At 40.4% G+C, this 20,361-nt stretch overlaps 1 protein-coding gene across 1 annotated transcript in view; it reads right to left on the bottom strand.

The window, feature by feature from the left end:
- Nucleotides 1-9,317: 9,317 nt before the first annotated feature.
- tshz1 (teashirt zinc finger homeobox 1) overlaps nucleotides 9,318-20,361 on the bottom strand; it is a 29,747-nt gene continuing 18,703 nt past the window's right edge. Inside the window, exon 3 of the mRNA XM_065948238.1 lies at nucleotides 9,318-13,915. Coding sequence (XP_065804310.1) covers nucleotides 10,557-13,915 — 3,359 coding nt within the window. The 3' untranslated portion in view covers nucleotides 9,318-10,556. The remainder of the gene's footprint in view (nucleotides 13,916-20,361) is intronic.

Raw genomic sequence — 20,361 nt, 5'->3', positions numbered from 1 at the left:
CTGAAAATAACTGTGAGTCATGACTGTCTACAATGGGTGTAACACCCGAGTCCCACTGTCTGTGATGCTTTCCAAGCCGTATCTTCAGTTTGTTTACATGGACGCGATGGCCGACCGGCTCCTCCCCTCACATATAAAAGTTTTTTAATTGAGGAACTAGAGAAAAGAAGAATAACATACTGTACTCACTGCTTATTTGAATGTGACGTAAGTGTTTCTAGATCACGCTCATTTCAGGTAAATTTACATGCAATGTGAAGATACGAGCAAGAAAGAAAAGCATTATCGCTAGCATTAGCATGCTAACACAACAAAAGGACAAACATAACCCATTTACACATCTGTTTATTCAGTGTGTAAACAGCTGTTTGGGAGTATTTGTCTTGTGAGTCTTATTAAAGTAACTTAGTCCTGAGTCACCAAGCTGCCCCTCCTCTAACACCCTCCTGTCATTTCACAGTCAATTTAGTCCAACTGTGATCAGTATTGTTGGACTATTAATTAAAGACATGTCAAACTCATGCTGGCAACAGCAGCTTAATTTGGGGCTATAACAGCGGTGTGTGAAGCGTGAGAAAAGAAAGATGGAGGCCTTGTTTGACTCTGCAGGGATCGAGGACACAACTTCCCCTCAGTGGAGATGTTAGGCAATGCTAAAGTGACAGACCAACATCCATCCGCCTCCTCAACCTGTCTATTTATATGCATATTCATATTCATGAGCTATTGGACCATGGGCTGTTGGCGATGCATTTAGCGTTATTGGAAAAACGGAATCTCACTCCTTCCCCCTGGCGACTGACAGAGAAAGATTGCAGTGCCCAAGTGACGAAGGACTGGCAGTGCCGGGTGCTAAATCATCGTCCTGACGTGGGCAATGAAAGCAGAATCTCTGCTCCCAACTTGTAAAAATGACTCTACCCTTCACTTTGGGGCATTAAGTGGATTGTTGGTTCTTCTATAAACACATCTCTGAAAGATGTTTAAGTCTTTGAGCAGTTGTTTGAAGTCTGAAGATGCATGGGGGAAACAGATGATGTGATATTTAAGACTCCCTTTCTTCACAAGTCTCTAAAACTTTTACCTCTATGTCTGGATGAGACGATAGTATTTCGCCCTGAGAGCACAGTGTGCATGCATCAGAGAGGATGGCAGTTAACCTTTAAGTCAGCCGGTAATTAAAAAACACACAGAAACAAAGAGGCTCTGTAATTATCGGTGTCGGCTACAAAAAGAAAGCCTCACTTCTGTAGCACTGAGCGCCTACTTATGTCGTTTTTACGGATGCACTCATTGTAAAGACGTTTCAGTAATGAACATTTCTGGTGACATTTTTTTTCTTGTACAAAGTAAACAAAACAATAAAAAGAATGGCTACATGTAGAAGTGAATGTATATTCAAATGTAATTGAGTTTTTAAAGGACAGGGTATCTATATTGTGCAGTGACATTTCCAAACTACAAAATATACGACAAATTTCTGCTATCTATAAAGTTCAACCAATAGTTCATTACACTTAGGATGCAAAAAAAAGCACTGGTCCATCTGTAAAAGTGCATGATGAGAAATGAAAGTGTCTGGCTATTTTTCCTTTACACGTTCCACACAGTAGGAGATTTTCTATGTGGGAAATGTTTTCACCAACGGGAATAGTCCATTTGGTTTTGCACAACTTCACTTAGACTGTCTTCATAATAAGGGCGGGAGAAGTTTAAGGTTTGTTAGTCTGTTTGGTAGATAAAAAAAAAAAATTAAAAGTGCGTTACAAATACATTTTATTATTATTATTGTAATTGTTTTCATTATTATTTTTTATTATTCCCATATACAGCCCTCATCATGCATATTCTGGGTATGAAAGGTATCAAACTCATGGGTCCTGAAGGATAGGATTCCTTCATACGTGTACAGCAACACAATCTCAAATCCTACAGTGATATAAACACGGCCCTGTGCTAGTTTCCCTGTCAGACACGTGTCATGTAGTTCATGACTTAAATGTTGCTTTGCTGCAGCATTAAATCAGACGTGTGTCCCTACTGTGCCTTTAAGTTGAACACAGTCCATTGAAAGTGATTCATCCAAATGCCAGAGTGCACAGGTGAGAGAACGAAAAACAACTGTTGTCTCGAGAAAATGCCATCACAAATCCACTTACTGCCACAGACAACTCATTTCTTAATCATAGCAAGAACATTTTGATTAGAGTTTTATGTGAATTTGAAAAAAAAAACCCATAATTTTACTTTAACAAATATCTAATAGAGACTGTTATGTAAGTCAAAGCTAGAAAAAATATACGCAATCAGTGTTTTTCCAATTAAATGTATACTTTTTTTATCCAAATCAGTTTTGGCCAGAACTAAAGTCTGTACAGAATTGCTAAAATAAAAAAGTTGGATAGATGTTTTATTTCCTAGGTATGCAATTAATCTTAAAAATGTTTAACATTATTTCTAAACCTTTAAAAAGGTATCTTTATTGCCCCAACAGATTCAAGAATATTGAAATATTGTCTATTTCTCATTTATTTCTAATAAACAAGCTTTCTGGGGATATTTATCACTTTACACAGACTCCTCCACTTCTTTCTCTCCATGTCTGTTCCTCCCCCTCCTCTCTCTCTCTCTCTCTCTCGTCCCCTGCACTTCTCCCAGTTCCTCCTTCCCGCCCTGACAGTGGAGCTGCACATAAAGACACTGGTACCTTTGCATAATGCGGATGCTCTTTCTGTAGGTTGAATGAAGCTCCTTCGACATGTGTCAGAAGCTTGCCGTGTAGGTTTGGACTAATGATGGCACAGCGGCCAGCCCACTGCCCCACAGCATATGCCCACTCTCACACACCTATGTGTGTGTGTTTGCGCGTAGGGGGTGGCAGGGGTTCGTCATGCTGATTAAAAGCAAGCCCCCCCCCTCCTCTCCTTCACAAAGCCCCTCAGAAAAAGACAGCAGGGAACATGAACCACTGTCAGGTCGGCCCAGATGAGGACACAGGATCCGTGTCACCTGAATTTACCGGCCTAATATGACAGCCGAGTTGTGATCCCTTGTCTGGGACGTGTCACGTTTGCAGAGTTTTGGTGCTTATTCTCATGCAAATGATGTCAGGTTTGGACAGAATGTGAATGAGACTCGTCACACTGTCCAAGGGTCTAAACCGAAAAAACACATGACAACGGTTTTCTTGCACAGCTCAAGATGAAATGAATACGACATTTGACATTCAAACCTGGCAACCAGATACCCGGAATAGTTCAAAATAATGAGGAATTTGTGAAAGGAACCACAGCAGCATGAGTGTAACCTATTTACCTTTTCTTAGGTCCTAAATAGCACATTTCCAGACTCCAAAAAGAATGCGTGGAGTGCAACAGGCGGGAGAGGGGGGAGGGGGGTAGCTAGCTGGATCGAAAGCTGCCATAGAAAAAAAAAAAACAGTGCTCCCCTTATGAGATAAATAATATTTCTGGAAAAATAAACGTTATATGTAACTGTGAAAAATGTATCTGGCATTGATAAAAACTAAATATAATCATATTTGATATTTAAGTATTGACATTCAAATTGCGACGCAAGTTGACCATTTCATCGTTTGGTATGTTTTTGTAGGTGTTTTGATGCTGCATTCATTCTTCAAGTTAGTGCTGTGAGCTGAAAGCAAGCTTGAGTTTGCAATTAGGCTACGCTGGTAGTCATCTGCTAGCTAGCAGGCAGGCGTGGATTTCTTACAGTGTTCTGGCTTTAACAGACACAGACGACCCTTTCTGCTAACATCACACTGTTCACGTTTTGATGATTCACTTGAATCCACTTTATCAGTGCAATGCAAAGTGTACTCTCAGATAACAGATAGCACTTTTAAGGTTGTATCAGAGGATATCAGTACTGATAGTGGTATTAATACTGGTAAAATTCCGTTTTCACATCTATCACAGGATCTGTTTATGAGTAAAATGTATAATCACAATAAAAGCTTTACTGTAACTTTTTTGAATTATAAAGTAGAAATTAGCAAAAAGAAGGAATCTAAGAAGTCCTTTAAATAATCTTTTTATCCTTGTAGTAAAAACTAAGCAAAGAAACTTTTCTATTATCAAGTGCTTTATTATTGTAAGGCCAGCTTTTCCACTAGATCCCTCCCATTGATTCAATAAATGTTTAACTTATGGTTTCCACTAAAAATGACATACCTGTGTATAAATATCTTAATATTTGAGACACTTTGACACATCAGTGACATTTCCACACATCACGCCTATGTGCTCTGCAGCAATAGAGAAGAGGCTTTGATAGATCCTAAAAGACACTCTATCCATTCAGCATGCTGGCAGCCATCATTATTCTCAAATGAGCGACTTTGTCACTTCTCCATTCTTCAAGAGCCTCTGCCTCGGCCTGATGAATTATGTCTTGTGTATCTTCCAGAAAAAGGCTCGTCCCTGACAGGTACACAACACTTTACACGACGGTTCTGACTGCCTGCAGATCTCAGCGGGGACGAGTGTGTCAACAAGCGATCGGATTGAACTCTCTGTCCATGATGAGATGTCTCGGGTGATTTGAAACCTTCAGCTTCTCGTCAAATCCTACATCGAGGCTTAATGTTTCCACAAAAAAGCTAAGGTGCTATATTGTTTTGCCATCAGAATGGCAGCAGCAGAGGGACACCAGTCTGACATCTCAGGTATATTTATTTATGTGGGAAAGAAGCCTTAATAGCTTGAAACTTCCAACACAATCAAAGCAGAGACATTTCTGCTACTAATTTACAATTTAAACACTCAACAGCAAAAAATAAATAAAATGTGAGAAGGCATGTGAAAGATCAATACATACTGACTGAATAATTTAAGTGTAATAGAAATAAAGATTTAGGTTATGTGTTAGGTACTGAAAAATACTCTCCCAACTTTAATGAAACTTTAACTTTAATTAGTTTGAAGTTGAAAAATGGGCAGAAAAACCCATTATATTCTGAAGGAGTTGCTGATCTGAATACACGAGATGTATGGCCTGATAATAGATGGTTATGCATCTCTAGATAAAAGATTTTACTCAAAATAACGCTTGGGTCAAATATGAAGAATGATGACCTTTCACTTGTTTAAACCTGATGTTGGGGTTTCAGAATGGTCAAACTAAAAAAAGCATTTAAAGGCCTCACACCTCTGGGTTTTTACTCTGGTTCAATAACTGAAGATATAAAAAGATCAGTTAATATGTTAAGAACAACTTTTAAGGGGCGCTAAGGCTTAGTGGTTATATCACATGCAACATGTACGGAGGCTGTAGTCCTCGTTGCAGCGGCTGTGGGTTTAAATCTGACCTCACCCCTTTGCTGCATGTCAACCCCCACTCTCTCCTCTCAACATTTCCTCTCTCTCTTCAGCTATCTTATCCATAAAGGCAAAAAAAAGGTCCCAACATATCTTTGAAAAAAATGAGTATTCTTTCAAGCCTTTTTTAAAGATGTATTTTTGGGCTGATTACGCCTTTTTTTTTGGAGAGACAGGATAGTGGATAGAGTCGGATACTTGGGAGAGAGATAGGTAATGACATGCAGGAAAGGAACCACAGGTCAGATTTGACTTGTGTCCCCCTACATATACCTGCCCTCATTGGCTAATTAGCTACTAAGTTTTATGTTTAAAAAAAATGGTCAACTACTGAAATCAAACCTAGACTTTCTTTCAAGTCTAAAATAAAATAAAAAACAGAAACATGGTTCCTCATGGTTTTTTCCAACAGAAGGAGACATACCAGAGCACCAACGAGGGGAGGCTGTAATGTACAGAACTAAATGTAGTGAAAGGGTGGTGTCTGTTAGAGGCGCACATTTCTGAAACAAATTACCAGCACATATCAGGTCCTCTGACAACTACTTAACTTTAAAACAAAACTCAATCAGTGGTAATAAAAAAAACAGTCATGTAAGCATGCAAAATATCTGTTTCCTCGTTTTAGGCCTGTTTTTGGGCTCTCGATCTGCCAAAAATTATTTTGAAATTCTTACAAAATAGATAATATTATCAATAATGAAATGAAAAGGAAATTATCCAGTTGAAAATACTTGAAATGTAAGTTTGCACATAACAGCTACATTGTAGGTGTCTGCTGCTCATCACACATAAAGATGCACACACTGCTGTGTCTATTCATGCTTTATATCCACTTTAAAGTACATGCATGGAAATTATAATCTGCTGCTAGCCTTTCTAAACTTGATTTACTATAAAAAATAATTGTATGGTTTTTAGGCTGTTGTAATCTTTCGTGTTGTTCTTCTTTTGTTATCAGTGTTTGGATAGACCTATTTGTGTGTTAGTGGCTGTTTGCTACGTTATATGCCTAAACCAACTCCAAGACAGTGGGGGTCCTCAGGGTCTGACACCCTTATTTTGGAGGTCGCGAGCTGAAATGTTTGGGAACCCCTGATGTAACATATTTGTCCATTTTGTGTGTAAAACTGTTTGTGAGCTTTTGTTAGATCTGTCTTGTAGATTCTCCTGTGAGGAGTTTTTTTAATTGTCAAATCTGTTGTATGTTTTTGTAAGTACCTGCTTTAGGACTAAGGTGAATGGAATAGCTTTTGGGCTAATTCTGTCATATTTACACTAATGTGTATTGCTAATATGTCAATTGATGTGCACTGTCCATATTAAATACATTCTATGAATAAATAACATTTCGGAGTAGAGGAATCTCAAAGCATATGTGCTTAGAAAAAATGGTCTTGTCTTATACAGCTGAACAACGGAGGGCTGAAGCATAAGGAAGGACAACAGAGCAGCAGGTTAATTCAGCGACTCCATGCTGTCGGTTTGAGTCCACTTCAAATGCATGTCACAAAGATCACACCTTCCTGTGAATTCTGCTGACATGTAACCCTTCATGCATGAACAGATGTTACAACACAGGAGAACAGCTTACAGTAACTCAAGGCTTTCTGTGTTGATTATTTTAAATGGATAACAGGCTGCATCGCGACGCCTCTTGACATAAACACCCTTTTGTTCCACATCAGATTGGTGCGGTTGTCTCGTGAGTCTCTGCTAACCTGCTTATGGTGATGACATCGAGCCGATTTATCTGTGTTACCTTTAAAGCAAACAAGATTCGAGAGCGAACAAACAAAGCATCAAGTGCCTGACATAGACGCAGCTTTTGTATCCATGGTGACAATGTTAAGATTGTTTAAGAGACCAAGTATTAAAAAGAAAACTGACAGATTCATGTGTTGTCTCATTGATGTAATTTACAAAATCAATTTTAATTTAGACACTGTATGGAGCTAAGAGGGGGTGTGCAGTCATTGTACAGGGGAAAGAGGTATGCACCTAGGACGAAGCCTTGGGGTACACCGGTTTTGAGAATGATGGAGGAAGAGATGTTGTTTCCAAGTCTGACGGTCTGAGGTCTGTTTGTCAGAAAGCCCTTGATCCATAAGAAGAGGAGGTTCCTAGCTGCAGTGCATGTAGTTACCTGACAAGTTTGCTCGGGTTGATCGAGTTGAGAGCAGAACTGAAGACGTCAAATGGCATTCTGACATAAAGTGTTGCGATGTTCTAGGTGGGTGAGGGCTGTGTGTAGTGCAAGTGAGATGGCGGCGTCTGTGTATCTGTTGGTCTTGTATGCAAACTTGTGATTATGATTAACAGAGTCAGGGTAACCAGCCAGTAATCATTCTTGAGACTGCATAATGTATTGGGCACTGGGATGATAGTTGCTGTTTTCAGACAGGTGGGAACTGTCACTAGTTGTCAAGAATGGTTAAAGGTGTTTATGAAGATTGCAGCGAGCTGGTTGGCACTTATGCACGGCCCGGGACCCCATCCGGCCCTGCTGCTTTGTTGCAGTCTGTGCTATGTAGGGCCCTCTTCAACTGATAGGGCTGCAAGATAAGTGGCCAATGCAGTGGCTCTCTGAAACACAGTTCTTGGTAAGTAACAAAAAAGATAACACATTTTTCTATTAATAAATAGTATTGTTAAAATTTTGATCTGCCAATTAGAGCAGCCTCATTGCAAAAATTAACTATACAAGAATGTTTAGGGAGAAAAAAAATGGTCTGAGCATAAATTGTCTTTTGAACTACTTTATAGGCCATTTTCTCGTAGTATGAGTTTTCTCCTAAACGACACAATTATGTATGAAAGTAAAGTAAAATGTCCTTTATATTCCTAACATGAGTCCTTCCTTTCGCTCACAGTACCTTCTATCATGCTCCTGAATGTCGCTGTTTTTTGCGTCTGTGACTTCTATTGTACATGACTCTTTTCTGCATCTCTCACCGTGGATTCTTAAATTTCACAGAGCATGCTGTGAAGCTCTGGAACTCTATTGTTTCTTGGGAAAAGTGCCTCAGGCTAGTGTTCAAGAGCTGCGTGGGGTGGGAGCATGTCGACTTAAATACTGTCAGTGGAGACATGCCACGGCCTCTTTTATCAGGTGTCTCATAGCTGAACTATAAAGCTTAGCTCTATGTTAAACCATAAAGTCAAATCCTGTTTTTTTCATGACAATGTTTTAATCACTTTTTTCCCCCTAAAAGGGATTATGTCTATATTTGAAATTGCTCATACACGTTTACTGGTTTGGCGTTCATCATTGGGTCTGAATTTTAAAAGCTCACATTCATATAACACTTATTTGAAAAGGTGTCATACCAACAAGGTTACATGAAGGGAAAAAAAAATAAAGGTTCAAAGTTGCACACAGAAGCTAAAAGGCAGCACTTAAAAGTTTTACTCGGTTTGGAGCATATTTACTGGATTTGTTAATATTTGGATGTTGCACCGTGCAGTGTTTTTGATGTTAATGCATTTGTTTAGGGTTTTTGCAGCAGGTTTCACACTTCTCCAAACGGAAATTATTGATGCTATTACTACACATTTGTAAACCTTTGACAGATTTGAAAACTCTTAAAAAGCTTCAGTGCTCCAGACAGCCATTTTATATTGATCCGTGGTGGTGGCATTTCCCTGATTTTGTGTTGTGCTAACCTCTTAGCCTCTCTATAAATGTTTATTCATTTGTCACTGCAAAGCAAAACCATACTTTTCTAAAAGCATGAATGGATTATGTCATTACTGTTTGACTTCCAGTTGGACTTATGTTTGTTAAATCAATGTAGATGATGAACTTAAATATGAAATAATGATGAAATAAAATATTTTCTGAAGTATTTCTGCATCACTGCCTCTATTAAATAATAATTGTGCTGTTAATCATAGATATGAGCATAATATTCAATCTTCATTACATCTCTATGGACTTTGCAGTCTTTCTAAATCACTCAAACAACACCAGGTAAGTCCAGGACAATGAGTTTATTTTACAACTGAGGATAAAAGAACGTCATTCTGAATAACTGAGTGAATGATAAAACCTGGATATCTATTTTTTTGTGAGAATTATTGTTTTTTAAATGTTATATACAGTACCATGCATCGGAGAAGATGCCAGTAAAGTTCTGTCATTTTATGTAAAGCACATTGAAGGACCTACTTCTCACTGAAAAAGGACAATGTGGTCCAACAGAATTCTGCAGTTGTATACATTTCTCCATATTTGTCTAGAAAATAACATTATAAAAATGCACACAGTACAAATTATGTTGAACTGTATAGAGCAAGATATGCTGACATACATGATACATACTTGCCATTATTCATACAATAAGTTTTAAACTTCATTAATTTTACAACTGTAGTTTCACAATAATAAAATTGGTAGCCTACAAATGCAAATACTGTACATGTGGACACAACCAGGAAATAATATTTACTAGAGAAACACATATGTTAACCATTTTTAAGATTGTATGTGATTTAATTTCAAATATAAAACAATATCATTGTTAGTACTCAACGTTTCCATGTCGATCAAGGGAATTAAGACTCAAAGGGGTTGTTGTCAATCTTACCATTACATTTCTTCATCAATGTACACTTCTTTAAAGTGCGAAACCATCCCATTTTTTTTTTTTTACTTTTATCCATATACCTTCATATAAACACCAATAGATATCGACAGGGATATCCGTTTTTCACATCATGGTTGAAATTTACGAGACATAATATGCTTTCCTTTTTTTCATTAAAAAAAAAAAACATGCACAAACTGTCTTATAAATAATATGCAGGTTGTGTTGAAATCTTTTTTATCTTAACAAAACCATTCAAAAACAGTGATCAAAATAGGAGCATGGTCCAGTTTTAACACAATGGACGGACATTTCCCAAAGGCTCAGATAAGATGCAGTGCATTAGAAAAGCAACAATCAGTCAGTGACTACATAGTGCCATGGCTGCTGAGCTTATTTGGTAAGTTTCTGTTACCAAAAGTTAACTTTTACAACATAGCTTTAAGCCTCAGCAATGCAGTCCTGTCAGTTGTGGATAACTCAATTATTACAGTATGTGGTATTAAAGCTACCATGTTTTCATTACAACATGTGACACAACAATACCCTATAGAGTCGTGGCACTACCTGTTATGACAGATTGTAGCTTATAGTGCAACAGTAAACTGTCATGCTATCAGCTTTAACTTCATTTTTTGTCAATCTTTTCCACCTCTTTCACAAAGATAAGATGGTCTTCTGGTGACTTTCCATGTGTCTTGCAAAGGTGCAATTTGATTGCATGTTTGCTCAGAAACGTCCGATTGCACAGTTTGCACTGATATATTGAGCCAGTATCTTCTTCAGAAAGTCCAGAGAAAGTGAACGTCTTGTCCTCTATTCTGCTGACTGCTTGCTGCTCTAACAAATCTATTGAAAGCTTAGAGAGGTCCTTCAAGGTAAACCCAAGATGGGTCTCCAAATGGTGAATGTAGGAGGAGGGAGTCCTAAACTGGGAAGCACAGTCACTGCACAAAAACAATGGTTGGCCAGAGTCAAGGTTTTTCAGGAACTTTGTGCTCCCTGTCCGCTTTAACTGATATTTTACATTGGCCAGCCAATGAGAGATAGTGGTCATAGAGAGTCCAGTAAATTTACAGATGTGGACCCGTTCTTGGGGCCCCAAGTCAGTAATCACAAGCTTACCCTCAGGAGTTTCCCTTAGACTAGAGGCAAACTGAGCCTGAAGAATCAGGAGGTGCTGAGGGTTCCAGTTGGACTGTCTGCCTTTCCGTCTCTGGATGGGTGATAACTCCTCCAAACTGTCCTCAAAAGCAAAGCCGTCGATGTCTGATTTTTCAGATACAGAAGACGGGGTCGTAGACTTTGGTGTCAGGTGGCCTGTCAGATTTTTGACCATATCTGAAATATCCATCAAAGCATTCTCCCGCAGAGGAGAAGATGAAGACTGGGAGAAGTTTTTGAAGGCTGGTTTGTTATTGTTCACACTGCCATTGCTGCTTGGTGTTGAGGTACCTTTAAGTTTACATCCATTGGTGTTTCTGGATTTAGTCAAGTCCATTGGCTGATTATCATCATCATCATCGTCGTGGTACTGACTTACAGGCTCTGCTGTCTTCATCTGAGCAGAGTTGTTGTTGATCTTATACAGCATTGCAAATGGGTCTGTGAAGGGTGTTGCCACTTTTGCAGCTTTCCCCAAGTGGTTGTTCATGATAGACTGCAAAGCACTGAGAGGATTGACAAGAGGTTGTTCAGGCAAGTGATCTGTGATAATACTCAGGTTGTTGCAGCCATTGCTTACAGGCCTTTTTGGGGAATTTACTTCACTCTTTATCTGTGCCTCTGATTTAGTCTCTGTCTGCTCTCCTTTGCTTTTGGACACAATCTGGTCCTCTACTGCAGTAATGTTCACTGCCTTTAAGACAGTATCTGACTTGGGTGAAACCTGTTTGTCTTTAGTATTTGGCAATGGAGACTTCGCAGACCTGCGCTTACTGTCTACAATATTTTCTTCTTTTTCATTTTTTATTGAAGTTTTTCCTGTCACTTTCTCAACCAGCTCCTCCATTGCCAGCACGTTACTCTTATGACTTGGAGGTGGAGAAGGGCTGTTTGGTGAATGAATCAGAGTGCCAATGTCAGAGGACAATACCTTCAAACTGTTGCTGCTGAACAAAGGTTGAACCTGTGTACAGGAAGGAAAGGTTGACTTTATAGATCCATGGAGCTGATAGGCGGCATGAATGCTGGGGTATCCACCCCAGGTTGGTGTGCCAGTTTGGGCCTTGCTGATTGCACTTGACACTGTATTCTCTAGAGACTTAAGGATGTCCAAGCCTCCTTTTGGCGCCTCTTCCAAGTCTTCTTCTCTCAGATATTGGTAAGATCTGGTCTTTCCAGTTTTTCCAGCTTTTTCTGAAAGATCTTCTTTCTCTTCCTTGATTTTTTTCACTGGCTCCCTAGCTTCCATGTCATCGTCCTCTGCCACTTTATCTTTATGATCTTCACTTTCCTCCTCGGGGCTAGGAGGCTGCAACGGGGACTCAGGCTGTGACTTCTCATTTGGTGCTGGAAGTCGTGTGGTCGTCGGTGGCAGAGGAATTGACTGAAATTTCTCCTCAACCACAGGATCAAAAACTAACTGCTTACCCTTTTTAGAGGCTGAATGCGTTACTTTGAGAAAGTGTCCTGTGACCATCATATGGGCTGTGAGTTGTTGCAAGGTGTCATGTGAACTTCCACATTCCATACATTTGAGAATTTGTGCCTTTCGTGCCTCAAACTGCCAGGTATAACTGGCACCATTTTGGTAACCATATCGATTGTTTGGAGTGACATAAGGATTAGCCACTTTTTGGTCTTTGGGAGACTCTCCTATAAGTATACCAGGTGTGACAGAATCTGGTGAACTTGGGGATATCATCATGTCTTGAAATGTTCTTTTTTTGGTTGGGGGTATCAGCTTTGAGGCAAGGGCTGGCATTGGTTCTTTGAGAGGCACTTTCTGATAGTGTTTTGTTTTAATCATGTGGACACTTAAGTCTTGAAGAGATTCAAATGAGTGGCCACAGTACATGCATTTAAGAACTTTCTGGGCATCTTCTTTGCCCTCCATCTCCATCAGAGAACGTTTACGTGGCTTGGACCACTTCTTGCTTCGATCATCCTCATTATCCTTATTGTCATCACGGTAGTGACCCGTTTCATTCATATGCACCGTCAGGCCAACCAGAGTGTCATAGGCTCCGCTGCAGTCCTTGCACCTGAACTTGCTGGCACCCGTAAACACCGGGCCATAGAGCTTATTGTTTTGCCTGTAAAGTTGCACTGTGCTGAACAGGCTTGGCTCAGGAAGGAGCTGGTATGGGGTATGCTGCATGGTTTTGGCCAATGCTGCCTGGTGCCAATCATAGGCTAATCCTCCCGTGCTGCCAGAGCTGACACTGGTGCCACTGTTGCTGTTGCTTGATACTGTTCTGGTGGTAGTACTGCTGGTGTTAATATTAGTGGTGGCTGAAGCATTGCTGTTGCTACATCTGCTCTTCACATTGATGTTGCCTGGACTGTGACTTTTCAGAAATCCATTGCTCCCTTTATGATTACTTCCATTTCCATTGCTAGCTGTGAAATTGTTCCCTTGTTTACTTTTAAGCATATCCAGAGCAATGCTGGACCAAGAAGCATCGGAGATCAGGTTTGCATAGACGGCTTTCATTTGTGCCAGACTGTCCTGTAGCGAGAGGCCGTTAATGGACTCTGTGCTGTCCCCTAACTTCTCCTTCATTTTGTCCTGATCACTGAAGGAGGGCGTGGTTTTATGGTCCACCATTTGATCGCTGGTGGTGCTGAGTGGAGATGCATATCCAGCATCTGGGTTAGTGCCATTGCTAAGTGGAGAGTTCTGGCAGCTAAAAGTATCTCCTGCGTCCTCATCATCATTAAGAAGGTAGTCTGCATCTTGACCATCCAGGGACAGGCCATCATCTTGCAGATGTTCCTCTTCATCAATCTTATCCACTTTAAATTCATCATCAGGTCCGTAAGCTGGAAAACATAAAAGAGGGGAAATGGAACATTATACACTTTCATATGAATAGTTTTAATACATGAAAATGAAACCAACTATGCATCCACTACCCTTAGTATATGAAGGTGGCATGTGCAATAATCCTAAAGAGTTTTTCGTCAATAGTCCTCGGAGAGGACACGAGTTTGTAATAATAAAGTGGCAAACATCCATATCTTGACAATGACGGATAGTCCTTCTCACCGTACTGCCTAATGAAGCTATTGAACAATGCAGCTCACCAAGGGTACAGAGCAGAGATGAGCTACAGAAATGTTCCTGCTCAGTTAAAAAACTATAAAACAGCCACATTTTCAAATTACAAAGGAAAATTCATGACAGTACATGATGCCTATTAATCATGTTATGACAAATAAAGACGTTTTTGTCTCCTCAAGGTTGGAAAACCCCCAAAAAAGGAAAATATGCCTAATTTACTGCTCTGTTTAAGATTCAGTTTGATGTTGTCTTCAAAAAATGCTCAGAGTGGTACCAATGATTAAATAAGATTAATTTACTGTCTTGTGCATACATTTCTTATCAGCAATTTCAAACGCAACAGCAGCATACAGCCAAATAGTGCATGCTGGGTGTTTCATTTTCTATTTTGCTGCTATATGGTGGCAATGGATCTATTTCTTCAACATGCCACACATGCTATGGATTCAAAAGTAAGAGATAGTGGAGGAAAATGCCAGCTGTATTTGCCTTGCCAAGCCATGGTTGGCTGGAGTCAACTTGGCATCGGCTGTGGAAGTCCTCACAGCGTGATGCTAGGAAACGGCCAGTGGACATGACAGGCTGTGTTGTTACTGCCTGTGCTCCTCGAGTACCCACAGCTTCAAGTGTGCCATTTTAAAGGAACACAGAAATTGATGGTATCAATGGAAAATGGCTGTCTACTTTTTTGTAACTGTCTTCCAATTCAACAAATCACTTGTTCTGAGAACTTGTGTTAAAATTATTCTTATCTTCAGATTGCAGAGGTTAATAATAGAAAAATTAAGAGCTAGAAACAAAAAGTTGAAACGTTTAAATATTATCCCGGTAGCAGATAAAGAGCGAAATATTACAGATAGGCAGGGAGAGAGAAAAAATAGAGGGTTAAATATGCTAAGGCAGCTCCCTCAATCCATTCCTCGTAAGATGCTTGTCTGACGTGCCAGAATCAGTCTCCAGTGAGGAGGCAGATGTGCTGTCAGCTTCAAACAGCATGTAGCGCTCTATCCCATAATCGGAATGGACATAATACCTGATGTTTGTGAGGTGCCAGTTACTGCTGCCTGGGAAAAGCTGGAGGACCAACAGCTGCAACTCTCTGCCTTGTGTGTGTGTGTGTGTGTGTGTGTGTGTGTGTGTGTTTGAAAGTGTGTGTGTGTGTGTGTGTGTGTGTGTGTGTGTGAGAGACATGCTCAGCCTTTCTGTTTTTAATCAAACTGTTCCTTTGCTAATTTTGCTTTTAATTGTAAGGTTTTCATTAAACACAGGCCACAGTTAAATCACTCACTGGTGTCATCCACTAAATTAGTGGATTTTAACCTTTTGCCAACGCAGCTGCACAGCTTTCTTTCAACCTGTCTTCTTTATCCTTATCGAGATGCAGCCCACTGAATTGAAATAAATGCAAAACTAAACCTATTCAAAGTCAATGTGGTGAGAGGAGTTAAAGACAAAGCAGCTTAGCTGACAAAGTGAGGGAAACCTGACAGCACCACAAACACACACACACATACTCACACGAAGAGCACACTGACACTAAATTCTACTCTTTCCCTGCCATCCTCCGTATATGTTGACTTGACAGGCATCAGTGTCAGGAGTGTGTCAGTGTCGGCCCGAGGTGTCAGTGTCCACACAAACAACCCAGAGAGGAGGGTGGGAGGGGAAAGCAACAACAACAAACACAAGTCAGCCATTTTTTTCGCCCTCCTCCTCCTTCACCATCTGTGTCAGAAAAGCTGCGGGTGCCACTGCCGGCTAATAAGGCAATCAGAGATGGAAAAGATGCTGACACGGCAGCTTTCCAGCGTCACTCAGAACAAAAGAGGAAGAGGAGAGGGAGGGAGAGAGGGGTAGGGAGGGGATTAAAACGGGTGTGGAAGGGGAGGAGGATGGGGGAGAGGTGTCTGTTGTGGTTGTCAGTCAAAAACGTAAGCCCACTTTGTGCTGTCAGGGAGGATAGGAAAAAGAGGGGAAGTTTTAGAAAAGAGAGGAGAAAAGATGTGGAGTCCAACGAACAAGAGGTGTGTGTGTATCTCAGAGAAAAAACATGAAGGAGAAACAAGTTTAACAACTTCCAGCTAACAAAGTGCAGGGTATGCAGACAGAAAAAGCTAATATTATTATTCCTTTTTTTTACATTTTTGATATTTTAGGTGTGTTTACGATCTGTGGCTTATCATTTATTTGTTTGTGGGTTTGTGTGTGTGTGTGTGTGTGTGTGTGATTGTCTCAAGTGTCATGGTGTGTCAGGTGCATGCAGGGATGCAATGTGTGGCTGGCGGGGGGGGGGAGCAAAGCCATCTGCGTTGTGAGAGGAGGCCTGTCACTATTGTTGTGCCCAGAGTCCAGGATTTCCTGCTGCAGACAGGTGACACCACAGTGGGACATTCCCCAGTCACACAGTCACACACACACACACACACACACACACACACACACACACACACACACACACACACACACACACAAGCCCCTCTCCCCCAAACGACAACCCTCCCTGAGGCAGGAAACTGTGTGCGGTCCACACATACATACACACACTACACCTCAATTTGTTTACTGATTTAAAGGGAAAATAATGTCTAAATTGAGAAAACACAGTATTGGCATAAATTTGGATGCAAATTAAAATGTGACCATTGCTAAAGACGTTGAGCAACTCTAGTACACTTGCACTTTTTATTAAGGTTTATTTTTAAGCTCTTTCTGCCTTTATTTAGAGACAGGACAGTGGATACAGCTGTTTTTCTTTAAATAATTAAGGAATATTAAAACTTCCTAACTAAGACTGGATAAACATTTTTTCCTAATAACTCAAAGTAAAGGAAGAAATACATTAAAATCAGATCTAGATGTATTTTAAATTTTGAGTATGAGTATGACTTGTAAAACAAAAAAGCACCAATAATTACAACTTGCTTTAATTTCCATGGCAAATTGAGAAATACTTCATTTGTGTCAGAAAAAACTGACCAGTTCAAAAAGACGATACTGGGAGAGATAACTCAAGTTTTTCCATTGCATAATGAACAAAACTCTCCAGGACTCTACAGTTCACACACAACAAGCGCACACTTTTCCCTACGAACCGTCTTCATTTATTCATGTTGTCTCAGAGAAGAGGGCAATCCTGGCTCTCATTTGCAGTGCTAATGTCCAATTCCGCCAGCTTTCACCCTGCTGATTTACCCTGCATGGCCGAGCGCTGGATTTCGGAGCGGGGGTGACTGGCGAGTTTCCCCCCTCATGCCGTTTAGTGTCCCTTCAAAATGGGAGCTTTGGCGTGGCAGTCTTATTTCTCTCTCCCGTTTCGCTTTGTCACCGACCCCTCCATTCGCTGCCACTCACCTCTGATGACTTTGGACAGGCCTGATCAGTGTGTGTCATTGACCTGTACGCCATGCATGAGTGTGTGTGTGTTTGGGCAGAGAGAAGGCTGTAAATAAAATGACATTATTATTTCCTCTGTCCTATCATGTAGAAAAGCCAATTATGGTAATGCTTAGTATGTCAGGCAATCTCTATCTCTCTGTGCTCTCCCGTCCTCTTCATTCTTGCTCTTTTTTCTCTCTCTCTGGGATAGTCGCGCCTTTGGTTTCATAGGACCTGACACTCTGTTAGGACGACCAACACTGAGGCAAACTGGCGCAGAACAAGAGTCTGTTCTCATCCTTAAGACAAGCTTCGATTGCTATGAGAGGTATCATTTGACTAAATTTCTTACTCATAACACAAAGTATAAGAAAACAGAGATGTGCAATGAACAGGGATAACAATGTGATGAAGTGCCTTAAATGTAAGTCAGAAGTTGCTGAAGTGCACCTCCAAAGACTACAAAGCCGCATACAAATGTGTTGCCAAAGATACAAAGCATTAGCCATAATCCATCCCGCATCTTGCCTGACCAGACGTTTAGGAGCCCACCTCACAGCCCCCTCCCTCCCTCTGCTTTAACCCACATGGAATAGTCCACCATATGGCACAATAGCTCAAGGGCTTCTAATAGCTTATGTGTGGTACAAATCAACCTTCTCGTCCTCTGTGACTCTTCCTGGTTGTGAAAAACAATGCATTCAGTTGTCTACAGTCTGCTCAGCATGCTGGTGGTTACATACGAAAACTGTTTTTTTTTGTTGCTTTTGGATTTCTTTATAAGAGATAAACGACCTTTTCCTAAAGTTTTTGACTGTCCTTCGGGCTTTCACATATGTTCCAACTAATATGCTATTACTCTATATCATATTATGTTAATAGGCTTTCTAAATGGGTCACACAGACTGTGAATTTTTACCTCTGGCTCAGCTTCATTAGGCCACTTAGAAATATAGTGTGCGTAAATCACAAAGACCAAAAGATAGCGTCTCACAGAACACATCAACAATGAGAGAGTGAAAACAATCTGGAGAACTGCAACTATTTATTTGAAAGAAGAATTTTTTCTTTCTTTCTTGCTCTGCCCCTGTTTGTTCCGATTTCCCGTGAGCCAGTTTTGACACGCCATGACAGTGACTGTGGTCTATAAATCACCTTTTCCCTGAACTGTCAGTGCGTGCTTGTTCTGAGATGAAACAACAGCCATTAGCTCATCGCCAGCACGGATTCCAGCCCTCTCTGCTCGACTTCCCTGCCAAACCCCCCCCCCCACACCCAACAATCGAACATTGCTCTTGTGCTGCACACACATTTCAAACCATCTGGTTTGTTTTCAGGCAAAGAACAGATAAAGCATTACTAATGCTAATTAAAGATGATGTGAGTGAGATTTACTCAACCAGTGCCAAGCACTGATTCAATGTAGGCTGCAATAGACAGATGTCATTTATTAAAACAGATTCTTTCAGAGCAAATATTGCCACTTTCTTTTTTTGTCATGGGTACTTAGCCTTTTGAAATTTAGATTAATTTTCTGCATTTTTGTAGAAACCTGATTGTTGAGTACTTTTGGGGACTTCCCACCTTGAAACATTTCAAATGCAAATAAAGTCGTTTCAGTTTTGTTTTGATCATACTTGGCATAAAGTTGATCTACAAAAATTCAGGCAAATAACATGCAAACAAAATAACCTTTCTTCATCAACGCTGTCTTCTGAATTCACCTGCGCTGCCCCTGACAGCAGAGCTTCCTCCGACTAAACAACAGCTGCTCCCATCGCCTAGCAACAACCAGTTGATGGATGACCCCAAAGATGGATAATTACCATAAATCACTGTGGTTGTGTGGAGAAAAGAAGCAGAAAATCATTGAAGGAAAAAAAACAAAAAACAAGCTGAACCACAGTTTAAACTAGTGTGCCTGGTGTTAAGGCTAAATGTGTCTCTCGTGTTTTGAAATGTGGTGCGCTCTAGAATCTTTTGCAGGCAAGACCTGATTGGTGACCCTTAAACTTCAACAAAATGTAAAACTTCTCTGAGGTCATCTATTAAGATCGTGTTTTAGGACTGTTTCTTCCAAGTGGACATTTTTTTGACAGAGTTTATGAATAAGGGCTGTAAAATGAAACCTGATGAAATGAGTCATGGCACAAAACCTGTCCTGAAGGAGCAGCGAGAAAGAAAAACAAAGTGGCCAGAGGAAGGAAGAAAGGAAACAGCCAAGAATGAATGATGGCTACAGTGATGAGTTTAGTGCAGACAAAGCAGATGAAGGAGGTTGGAGGAAAAGAAGCAGGCAGGGGAAGTGTTTACAGCCTATACTTACATTTTTTATTTTTTTGCACTTGGTGTGTCTGACTACGCTTGTACTACAGTGACATAGGTGGATGTAACATATAGGGAGAAGGGAGAGAGATATAAAGCATAAAAAAGGGAAGATGATGAGTGGCCACGAGGCTAAAACAGGGTCACAACCTAACCAGTTCGGTCTAGCCGAGTCTAGTTGCACAATGAGCCATCAATCAACCTTCTCCACGCTGTCAGACCTCCCCTCAATTCACAGAGGCCATCCACTTTGTACACTGCTGAGGAACAAAACATAGAGGAGGAAAAGAGACACAGAGGGAGAGAAAAAAACACACACACACACACACAAAGCTCCTTGAATCAGATCCTTCACTCTTTGTAGGAAGGTAACTAGATATCTACTTATAACAGAAAAGAACATTGTGAAATTTACCCATGGGTCCATTCTCAATATTTTTATTGGAAGACTTGGAGATTTAGCTGGTGAGCTACTGTGAGCTAGCTAAGTAATAACAATTTAGCC

This window comes from Labrus bergylta, chromosome 19, assembly GCF_963930695.1.
Source record: "Labrus bergylta chromosome 19, fLabBer1.1, whole genome shotgun sequence".
NCBI classification, from domain to species: Eukaryota; Metazoa; Chordata; class Actinopteri; order Labriformes; family Labridae; genus Labrus; species Labrus bergylta.
Note: the sequence above shows the minus strand (reverse complement) of the source record. Positions and strands in the feature narration are given on the sequence as shown.